This window comes from Sinocyclocheilus anshuiensis, unplaced genomic scaffold (assembly GCF_001515605.1).
Source record: "Sinocyclocheilus anshuiensis isolate Anshui unplaced genomic scaffold, SAMN03320099.WGS_v1.1 scaffold431, whole genome shotgun sequence".
NCBI classification, from domain to species: domain Eukaryota; kingdom Metazoa; phylum Chordata; class Actinopteri; order Cypriniformes; family Cyprinidae; genus Sinocyclocheilus; species Sinocyclocheilus anshuiensis.
In genome coordinates, this window is record NW_015551065.1 from 795,039 (window position 1) to 807,538 (window position 12,500).

Below are 12,500 nucleotides of genomic sequence, written 5' to 3' on the forward strand. Positions count from 1 at the left end.
AGAGTCTATGTGAGTGTCCCACTTCAGGTCCTGAGAGATAGTGGTGCCCAGCAATCTGAATGACTCTACTGCAGCCACATTGCTGTTCATGATGGTGAGTGGGGGGAGTGCAGGGGGTTCCTCCTGAAGTCCACGATCATCTCCACAGTTTAGAGCATGTTAAGCTCCAGGTTGTTAAGACTGCACCAGTCAGCCAGCTTTTTAACCTCCTGTCTGTAAGCAGACTCATCTCCGTCCTTGATGAGGCCGATGACTGTAGTGTCGTCCGCAAACTTCAGGAGCTTGACAGAGGTGTCCTGTCCTGTCCTGTCCAGTAATACCGGTTTTGTCGCAGTCACAAGTTTATATACCGGTGTGAAAATGTTGTAATATAATATAACAGTTAAATTCAGGTGAGGCTGTGTGAAATCAAGGGGCTGCTGAGACCTAGATGAATCCACCGCTGGACTGTTGAAAAAATCAGTCAAGCAGAACAAAGTATGATTATGCAACTGTTCCCATTTAAAAAGTTTAGTGTAAAGCATACCGTACTGAATTTGTGCATCAAACATAAAAGTATGGGTTGAAGTGGTTTATGTAAATTGTTTGGTTTGAACTTTTCATATGTATGTATTAGTGCTTTTAAAATTCTGGTTTGGGTGGCTGTCAATCAATTCCATGATTCCATTATTATAATATGCACAGACAAATAGAGAAAGAACAGGAAATGATGACAGAAGTTAAGGTCTGGACCAGGAAAATTACATGTATTACACATGCTTCCATATACCATGCTACACATGTTAGGCACCACTAGTGCTCAGTACTTACAATACAGTAGAAATATTCTTGTTGTTTCGATTTGGTAGCACATTACCAGGTAAGATCCCAACTTCTTTGAAATACATGTGGTGCAACTGTGAAGCCAGAGTATGAGCATTTCACTAGCATGACTAAATTTGTCTTGGATGATACGATCATAAAGACACCAGTATTTGTTGTGTTGTGGATGCTTCTCAACTAGCTTAATCAGCAAGACTCAGTCACCTTCATCACTCCATGGTACTTCAGGCTGAGATGGTCTTCTCAGCAGGATTCTTTGGGGGTTTCTCCATCTTCTTGTTGTATGGCTGTAGCCATGTTGTCTGCACTAGTTTGTCAATCTCTGCAAACTCTGCAGTTACAGTGAAGAGGAAGATCTTTGAGATATACTGGGTAGGGTTGCACCAGACTTAGTTATTACTTAAATTTGAACTTAAAGGGTTAGTTCACCTAAAAATGAAAATAGCCTGTGATTTACTCACCCTCGAGGCATCCTATAGGTGTATACGACTTTCTTCTTTCAGGCGAATCCAATCGGCGTTATATAAAAATTGTCCTGGCTATTCCAAGCGTTATCATTGCAGTGGGTGGGTGTTTTTGTTCGTCGGCGTAGCGTGATTAGTGACGAACACGGAGAGAGAACAAAACAAAATGCCGGTCATAAATTAGAAGTACAAACCAAGGATTTGTAAATAAAAATGTCAGAGGATTTCGATATAAGCCAAGAGGAGACTGGTTTTACTTTGCTAAAGTAAGGAAACCTTGCTTCCTTTGCTCCTGTAAACAAACTCATGAGACTAGCATATCTCAGAGGCGCGCACTACGCATACGTCCTACGTCATCTGCCGGAACGGCTTCCGCGTACGACAGATACCGGAAGTGAGAGAAAAGTGTTTATTACAAGTCAAGTCAAGTCAAGTCAAGTTGAGCTTTATTGTCATTCTGCTGCATGTGGGGACATACAGTGGAACGAAATGTCGTGCCTCACAGGACCACGGTGTTACATAAATACAGGCATACGACATAAAAACACCATTTTTGGGACCCGGAGTAGCCGCTGCGTCCGACTGCGCCGCCATCTTGGATGGCGCCATATTTTACGTTTAAAATATGGATATTTTTCTTACAAAAACGCATGGATTTGCTACGGGAGGCCTTTAGCCGTGTGAGGCATGTTTTATTATGGATGCACATGCTTTATTTGATGTGTTTTGGACTGTTGAACAGAAGCACCCACCCACTGCAATGATAGAGCTTGGAATAGCTAGGACAATTTTTTATATAACTCTGATTGGATTCATCTGATAGAAGAAAGTCATATACACCTAGGATGCCTCGAGGGTGTCAATCCCAGGTTAATTTTAATTTTTGGGTTAACTAACCCTTTAAAGGAATCATGAAATGGTGAATCAAAATGTTCTTAATATTTACAATTACACAACAGTTTGTTCTGGTTCTCAAATCTGATTGACTAAGAGGTCTTTCTAACTATGAGATATTCACAAAGTACAGTCACGGGAACAGTTACAGCATTTGTATCACTCCGTTTGCCGCATTTCTCACAGCAAGTGTCATGGCAGACAACCAAATCCATTTTACATTATGTACACAGTTAAAATTTACAATAAAAATTGTATAAATAATTTTCATTCAGAAATTGCTTGTAAATTTCACAAATAATTACAAAGAAATAGCAAGAAACATGGAATTCTACATGAAAGTAGGAAGACTGAAATAGTGTTTCCTTGTAATTTCCTTGTAATTACAGATCACTCTTAATTATAATGTAGAAACATTAATTTCCTGTAGCTGCTTTGTGTAGTGTACGATTGAATACTGACAGACTAAAATATACTTTAATGCCAAAACATTCTCACTCCTTTGTGAAACCTTTTGCATCAATATGCAGACACAACGGTCATGGGAATTTTATGGTCATGATAAAATTACGACTGATTTAAAAAGTATGAATATTTTAATTAATATTTTAAAAAAAGATTGATTTGTGAGAGGAACAGATGCAATCTCCATCCATCGTAAAGCTCAGATCCTGTGCAAAAATTAAAAAATTACTGTGATTACATGTTTATATGGATGTGGGCATTTATTATCCTTGTACATTTTTTATTCTACTTTTTCACCTTCCTAATTTTGTAGCAATTTGACGCTTGCATTGTACTTTGAGATGTTTATTTGTTTTTTTAAATTATGTTTTGTAAAGTGCGTTTGTCACGTGTGGCTGCTGTGAAGAGCATGACGCAGGAGCAGGATCAGTATCAGGAAACCACATTTATTATAACTCAATCACAGAGAACTCAGAGAACTAGGAACACAACCACTATACGAAATGATATTACCACCGGACAAAGGAACTGACAACACTTTAAATACAAGACTAAACGAGGGAAAATGACGAGACACACCTGAACCAAATGAACTCAATCAAACAAGGGAGAAACTGGGTCACGGGGAGCACATGGGGAGAAAAACACAACACAGAACGTCCAGTGGCGTGACTGCGTTAGCCAACTATTGTCACAGGTTCCGTCGTTACCAACATATTTCAACGATTCGATGTTTCCCGAAACCATAGTTCAAACAAACATTCGCAAACAGTGTTGCAAACTTACGTGGTTGGAACTACAGCTCTCGACCTGTGGTTAGAAGCAAAGTTTCTTGTTACTAAGACATATGGACTCAAATAAATGATGCTCTTGGGCACAATAAGCAATCTAACAGGCAGTGCAATCTGTATCTTCCATTCTATCTAAATATATATGCATTTAAACTATATTTTTGTGCATCCTCAATAAGCACTGTTTTTGAAGAGTGCACATGTGCATAAATGCACATGCGCATGCAAAAAAGGGAATTCCGGAGTATGACTTAAGAGGGAACCCGTGATGAATCAAACATCAAATAAAACAAAATGACAGGAACAAAAAATTGTAAATTAGTCATCAGGTGCCATGTTGAACACAGCAGCATCTCAGAGATCTTGAATCAATTATTTAGCAGACGTTATTACTCCACCACATGCGTGTGACATTAACAACGGCCCTATATTGTTGAATTAATTTGTTCGTTTCTACAACAATGCATCGTACTATTGTGGTCAATCAGCGAGTTATGTCGTTGTACGGGAAACGCATTCCTGTTTGTGTCTGTGTGTCTGTTATGTTTATAGAGTATAAGGTTCAGTCAGTGAAGGCACGAGTCTGTGACCACAGAGCAAAATGAAGACGACATGCCTTGTTTACCCATTAAAGAAGGCTAAAAGGCACAAACACTAATTTTAGCACACAACACCAGCTTTTATGGACATGCATTACATCATGTCTCCTCAGTGTGTTTACTTTTTTCTAGAAGTTTTTCTTTTGTCTATTTCTTTTTCTGTGACATGGATAAATTGCAGGTTGCAATTATCAAGCCGTCTTAATAAGTGAAGAGACAAGGCTGGAGAATGTGGAAAAATAAACAGATGTTTCTTATAATGAGAGGACGAGTGTGAGCAGCAGACAGCTGTGCTGTTTTTACCCTCCCACAAACAAACGCTTCATCTCCACACCACAACACTGACCTTCAGTACAGCTTTACTTTTACTAACAGTCAGCATTTACAGCAAGAGTTTTCATGTTTTTGAAAGAAGTCTCTTTAGTTCACCAAAGCTGATAAAAAGTACAGTAATAACAGTGATAATGTGAAACATTTTTACAATTATAAAATAAAAATAACTGTTTTTTATTTAAATACATTTAAAAATAAAATTAATTCCTGTGATGCAAAGCTGAATTTTCAGCATCATTACTCCAGTCTTCAGTGTCACATGATCCTTCAGAAATCATTCTAATATGCTAATTTGCTGCTCAAGAAACATTTCTGAATATTATCAATGATAAAAACAGTTCAGTGAAAAAAACAGTGCTGCTTCATATGTTTGTGGAAATCATAATACAGTTTAATAAGATTCTTTGTTAAATATCAATTTCAAAAGAATAGGATTTATTTGAAATAAATAAAATAAATAAAAATGTGCAACAGAAAACATTACAAACATAGTATGCTACAGTGTCATGTGATCCAGTTATTTTGCCAATTTTGTTGGATAAAAAGTTTGTTTATTTGCCACACAGAACAATAAAAAGTCATTGTGAGCACATTGCATTGTGGGATATAGTAAATCTGTTGGATAAATCAATCTAATGGTTTACTTAAAGTTGTAGTAAGTGAAAATGATCAAATAAAATGTGATAGGAGAAACATTTATAAATTAACATATATGCTACTCCAAATTAAATATTCAAAAGCAGCTGCAAAATGACTGTAAACACACACGTTTGATCCTATTCCATCACAAACAGCCTAAAGTTAGGCTAATGTTAATGCTGGAAAAGTTGTTTATTCCACTTATTAATAATAAATTATTTTAGATTAGATTAAATTAGATAAACTTTATTAATCCCCAAAGGGAAATTAAATTGTCATGAAAATTAAAATTATGCCTCTCATCATGCCTAAGACCCCTAAAACACACCAAACATGGCAAAATCACTGTAATGCTCAGCTTTTCATGGCTTAAACACATGTAGTTCCCTTGTGTATCAATAAATCTTAAAAAAAAAAAAAAAACTCCAATGATAATTATATTTAATCATTGTCTTGTTATGTTTTGAATCATGAGAGTCAGATGTGACTCCTACATGAGGCTGTGTTAGTGAGTGAATATGTGCTCATTCTCCCTGTAGCAAGATAGAAATACTCTGGTTACATAACATTGTGGAAATCCTTGTCTGCTACATCTATGTCTTTGTTACCATCATTGTCATCACTATTATTGTAAAAAGAGCATTTAAATAGAGAGTTGGGAAATAAAACTTGATGAAGGAACAGACAGAAAAGGCTAAATGAAACGAGAAGGAGAAAAAAAATGATTTGAGGGTAGGAGGCTGATTTCATGCTTTAGCTACAGAGCATCTTCTCATGCTAATCAACAGACTACTGCAGCACAACAAATCACCAGAAACCAGAGAACCAATGAGGGAGAGCTGATAGGAAGATGAGGGGGAATAAGGTGCAGAGAAATCCAGTGAAAAACAGATCAGAGAGAGAGAGAGACTGAGAAGAGTACAACATTACCACCCACTCACCAAGATTCAATCCAGCTTCTCACTTACCCATCTTCAGTTCTTAAAGGGACAGTTCACCTAAAAATTAAAATTCTGTCATCATTTACTCATCCTCATGTTGTTCCAAGCCTGTTTGCGTTCTTTGAAGAATGTACCAAACAGTTGACGGTAGCCATTGACTTCTATAGTATGGAAGTCAGTAGCTCCTGCCAACATTCTTTAAAATATATATTTTTTGTGTGTGAAGGAACAGTAAACTCATGGAAATGCACATGGAATTCTGTAAAGCATGTGAACCAGAAGGTTTAAAAGCAAAAACATGAAGATCATATTTTATTAATGTGCTCACATGAGTTCTTGAGTAAAATGTGTGTTCTTTGAGGACGGCATTTCCAGGTGGATGAATGAATGTCTTGTTGTGTTAGCAACATAATTCCTGTGGGTGGTGTTTGCACCATGTCAGAAGTGCTTTACAGTGCTTTACAGATTACGTCATGCATGGATACTAAGTGGAAGTTAGCGACTTTACTTTTTTAGCTTTTTATTTTATTTTATCAAAGCAGCCTCTTGCAATGTTTCAATATGTTTGAAAAGTGTGAGAGTTTTACACATTTATTCCATTTACTGGTAGGATTCCGGTGTAAGTGTATTTACTGTAAACGTGATTGATATTCGTTTATATGTGCTGAGGGACACATTAAAATAGCTGTCTGTGGTAATTAGCATTGCATGCCATATGCTTCTCAACTGGTGTGTCACAGTTTGTTTTGTGCTGTGAGTTACTTACTGGTCAAGAGTGCAAAATTCTGAAGACATTTAGAGATTTGGCATATTTTGGACCAGTTCTTCCTTTGTCATGCTTTAAAGAAGTATACTTATTGATGTGTTGACTAACAAGCATGGGTAACGTAATTATAATTTTATAGTTTATTTATAATATTTTATATTATAATTTTAACTAGTGATTTGATTTTACATTTAAAGTTAATACATTTTAAAAGGACTAAATCATAGAACTAAATCTGTGCATATTTCTCTCCTGATTCAGACGAGACAACTTTTTCACTGGAGAAAGCTATATTATGCATAGAGGATTCGTATTTTATCCAGAAGCAATGGTTTGAAGTTAAAAACGTCTTAATGATGGATTTGTTACTTACAAACATGCAGCTTTTTGGTTCACAAGTCATTAACCGATTGATTGGAGTGGTGTGGATTACTTATGGATTATTGTGATGTTTTTATCAGTTGTTTGGATTCTCATTCTGACGGCACCCATTCACTGTAGAGGATCCATTGGTGAGCAAGTGATGTAATGCTACATTTCTCCAAATCTGTTCCCATGAAGATACAAACATTGTAACAAGCAAATTTTCCTTTTTAGGTGAACTATTCCTTTAAACTATTGTCACTATTTAACTTTATTCAAACGAGGGAACCAATTGGTAAAGCATGGCTTCAAAGTAATAAGTTGTGGGAATTAAATCTTAATTTGTGGCCATCTTTTTTTTTTTCTTCTGCATGCCATGCGCAGGGCTCTGGCTATTGTACCAAAATACTATCTGTTCGTCATTCAAGATTTCAGTAAAGAGAGTAAATCTGGTGGGCTGCAGAAAGTCTACAGTGGGTTAGCACTGGAGATTTCAATTATAAACCACGCAATAAACATGAGAATAAAGCCAGTATGGTGTTCCATTGTAAAATGGATCATATGAAGTATGCGGCGGTATATTAGTTGTAATAAAATTGTGTTTTCGATCGTATGTGATGGTAATGCTGTGCTAATCTTTGAAGTACGTTTTTAGTAACATTTTAAGCACCATGGCCTATGAAATGAATACCATTATATATCAAAATACCAAAGTATTATCTGATACCACCACATTATAGTATATGGTACCATACTGTTTTGTACCTTTTCTATTTCATATGAAAATTCTATATACTTTCAAAAAGAGCACATATTACAGAAATAATATACTTGAAAAAAAAAATAAACTCATGTGCAAACTAATATTTTCAGACACTTAATTCCATGTTATTTACAATTAAATGAAAATGTATTATAGTTAAAATTTATATTAAATAGAGTTAGTACTTTTTAAACTCACTTAAGCAGGACTTAAGTAGGCTACATCTTTATATGTAATTTTATAATGACTAATTAATTATTGTCTTTAAAATACGGTTGAAGTGTACTGCTGAATGTTTTGACAAGCATTTGTGGTAAACTAAAATATACTTAAATGTCATTTCTAATGTAATTTTTGAATGGCATGTCATGTATTATTTGTAATTTCACATTTGTAACAATGAAGTTGCAATTTAGTCCAGTGCTCTCCATAAGTATTGGGACAGTAAAGAAAAACAATTTGTTTGCTGTGTAGTCAAGACATCTGTAAATATGATTAAAATATGAATATGGGACAAAACTATAGATTGTCACATTTTATTATTAGGTGTTTCAACAAATACATGTTTTACCAAATAAAAAGGACAGCACTTTTAGAGTTTCATCCCCTTATCTGATGTGAGCATAAGTACTGGGACAACTGAACTTAAAGCTGTTGCTTGTTTTTAATCATATTTAAAGATTTACAGTAGTTATTATGATCCACGTTATGTCATTTTTTTTGATTGATGACTTTGACATTTGACCCTCCCCCTTAGGGCATCAATCAAAAAAAATGACATAACGTGGATCATAATAACTACTATTTACTGACTCCACAGCAAACAGAGCAATTTTGTTCTTACTGTCCCAATACTTATGGAGGGCACTGTACATTTAAATATTGAATGTAATATCAAATTAGTTCAAATTAACTGACAAAAGATTGTTTAAAAATGACTGAAATGTCTCTTAAAAAATTTGAACATCATTTAAAATGTCTCTTAACTTTTAAAAGTGCACTTAAGTGTTAAGAAACTGTCATGAAAGTGGGTATCATTTTATTTTAAGGTGTCCTTGTTACACATGTTGCATGTACTTACTATTATAATAACAATTAATTATGCGTGAAAGTAACCCTAAGCCAAACACTAAGTACATGTAGTCAATTAATATTACTCAGTACTTAAATGTATAATTACACTGTAACAAGGACACCTTAAAATAAACTGTCATGAAAGTGGGTATCATTTTATTTTAAGGTGTCCTTGTTACACATGTTGCATGTACTTACTATTAATAACTTAATTATGCATAATTACATGAAAGTAACCCTAAGCCAAACCCTAATCCTAACCCCAACCATACAGTAAGTAAATGTAGTTAATTAATATTACTCAGTACTTAAATGTATTATTACACTGTAACAAGGACACCTTAAAATAAAGTGTAACCAAAGTGAAAGTGAAAGTCTTTACTTAACCATCTAAGTGCCAAAGTCGCAAAATTGCGACAAGACGTCATACTTAATAAAATAGACTGTAGTTCCTAATATGGTGTAATATCTCATTTGTATTCCCTACCACTAGAAAAATTGCGACAAGACGTCATACTTAATAAAATAGACTGTAGTTCCTAATATGGTGTAATATCTCATTTATATTCCCTACCACTAGATGGCAGACATGTAGGACTTCGATTCTAGATCAAAATTACATCACGTTCCTATTCAAAATGTTCAAGGAAATAGCAGAGCAAGTGAGCTATCGTGTCATTGATGCGTAAGCAGTTCAGTTCATAGCGTGCGAGTAAATTGTGAGATTTGTGAGAGAAAATCGCCAAATGGCTAATAAAAAGTTGTACCGTGAGGATGTGTTGCAAATGTTATTCGCCAATTCTGACTCTGAAGGGGAATATTTGCCTGGAGTGGCCGGTACACGGTGCAGTTATGGCGCTTTTCCACTGCATGGTACGACTTGGCACGGCTCAGTACGGTACAACACGGCACGGCTCGGCTCGGTTTGCGTTTCCACTGCAGTTCAGTACCGCTTTAGAGTGGGCGGGATTATTCACATGTCGTTATAGTTGCACCGCCTCTATTGCTGCGACTCCTGAAAAACTTTTTCATTCCACGTCGCCCTATCAAGCTCGCTGGATGCGCTCCTCTGCTATCAACGAAAGGAACGTCTGTACTTCCTCAACAGACAACGAAACAGCCACTTTTTGGTTGTTAAAAAAGGTGTGCTTGTTCAAAACAGTTGCGTTCCATCCTTCGCTGGCTGTGCTGATTTAAATCTAGCGGTTCTGTTGTGTTTGTGTCGCAAGTTCAGTGACACAGGTAGTGACGATTCTCTTAAACCCTTTCAAGCCACAATCTTTTGAAATCTTGATGTCAAAATCCAGCATTTTTCCAAAAATCCCTGGCACCTAAAGGGTTAAGTGGCCTTTCATTTTATCAACATTATATTATCTGCAAGTACAGTTTTTTTAATATAGACTTGAAGTACACCTACTTTTTAATGTGCAATTCACACACTTGTCTTTAGAAGTAGCCCAGGATATGAAGGATGTGCATGTGCATTGGACTGGACAGCCATACACAGGGCCGTTTGTAGCCAATTTGACGCCCTAGGCGAAATCCCTATTACCTGTATAGCCCTATGTAACAATCCCTAGTGGCTAAGACATTGCACATAATTTACACAGAAATCTCACACAAATTAATTTTATTAACAAGATAGGCCATGCTTTACACTAACTCAAACATACCATGTTCAACCTGCACCAGACTTCACATGTTTAATAAAAGTGCTAGCCCGAAGACATCTACATGCCAACATCCAGTTATAATCATAGCGCCACCAGCTGGCAGCAGGAAGTTTGGCACATATAAATGACTTTGACATATTCCTCCTATATTTACCACTTATTGCATATTGCCCACTGATTGCTGTTTTCCTAAAGCCACCGGGTGGCGGTGAGCCCGGGTGCGAGGGCCCGTTCATTGCTGCTTGCAGCTTTAATTTAAGATGTAATTTATTGCCCTAGGCGACTGCCTAGCTCGCCTATGCCTAGAAACGGCCCTGGCCATACAAATGGTTGTTTAGTTTACATGTTAGATGTTGAGGGTCAGAATGGCTCACCCACAGCACGCACGCACGCACACACACACACTCACATACACTCCTTCGCCCTGTGGCTGCATTGAAATGCTCATCTCTTTCAGATGTGTCTCTCGTTTGACAATCGAAGCCGTGGGGCAGTGAGCACTTGAATGAGTTTCTGACAGTGTGTGTAGTCGAGTGTGTGTTAATGTGATCATGTGGGCGGCTGCAGCGCCCTGTAATAAAAGGCAGTAGGTTGGAACTGAGCTGGAGGGCATTACTGCTTGTTTGTGTGTGTGTGTGTGTCTCTAATCACGTTTATTGGAAACCAATAGAAGTGCTAGCAGATGTTACAGCTGTAAAAGCTTGTAGTGTGTATGAGTTGTAATAGAGGGTCGTGCACATTGTAGTACAGCTTATCAGTAGATGTATGTGATGTTGGCTTTTACATTTTTTCAATGGAAAGACCTGCAAAACTGGACTGTTTTGAACATAATACTGGTTTACTGCTTATACTGCATATATGTTAGACTGCCTACTGTATAAAAGTTTGGGGCCAGTAAAATTTTACTTTTATTATTTGAAAGAAATTGTTTTATTAAGTGAGGATGCGTTAATTTGATCAAAAGTGAAATTTATATAATGTTACAAAAGATTTTATTTCAAATAATGGCTGAAAAAAATTTATATTTTCCACAACGATATAAAGCAGCACAACTGTTTTCAACATTGATAATAATCAGAAATGGTAAATCAGCATATTAGAATGATTTCTGAAGGATCATGTGACACTGACTGGAGTAATGATGCTGAAAATTCAGTTTTGATCACAGCAATAAATTACATTTACATTTTTTTTTACAATAGAATTAGCTATTTTAAATTGCAATAATGTTTTCACAATATTACTGTTGGTATGCATTTTCAGTCAAATAAAATCCAGCCTTTGTGAGCAAAAGAAACTTTAAAAACATTAAAAAATGTTAACTAACTTTTGAACAGTAGTGTAGCAGGTCAAGATATTCAGCATGCATACAGAAAAGTTGCTTACTGTGCACAGTATGCATACAGTGTCCAGAAAATTAAGTACAAGTAGTACCGTGGTGTATTCCAGACATAGTCATTATGTCTAATAAGCACTGTGATGAACATTCTCTCTCTTTTCTCCTGCAGGCGAACTCTCCACCCGTAGTGGTAAATACAGACACATTGGATGGCTCACCTTATGTAAGTATCATGCATGTTTTAGTCTTTAGAGCTAGAAATAATTAGTGGTGCAGACATGAATGATACCTCAAATCAAGAATACCCTGACATTGCTAATAATAATGCCCTGGCAGCCACCCGCAGTGCCATTGTTGCAGCTCACAGTTTTGGGTGCAACATTCCTATCCAAAACGTCATAACCCACTAAGTAATAACTAAATAAGAATGTTGTAGAAGCCCCTAACTCTGGTGTTAGTAAATGTAGATATTTGCATGTCTGTTACTGTATAATGCATGTCTCAGAGGATCTGACGTTGTGCTTGTGTTGTCTTGTAGGTCAATGGAGTAGAAGGAGAGATTGAATATGAAGAG

General features: G+C 36.4%; 1 protein-coding gene across 1 annotated transcript in view; it reads left to right on the forward strand.

The window, feature by feature from the left end:
• dlg4a (discs, large homolog 4a (Drosophila)) overlaps positions 1-12,500 on the forward strand; it is a 159,554-nt gene that overhangs the window by 108,615 nt on the left and 38,439 nt on the right. Inside the window, exons 4-5 of the mRNA XM_016451930.1 lie at positions 12,096-12,149; positions 12,465-12,500. The exon at positions 12,465-12,500 is cut by the window's right edge and continues 15 nt beyond it. Coding sequence (XP_016307416.1) covers positions 12,096-12,149; positions 12,465-12,500 — 90 coding nt within the window. The remainder of the gene's footprint in view (positions 1-12,095; positions 12,150-12,464) is intronic.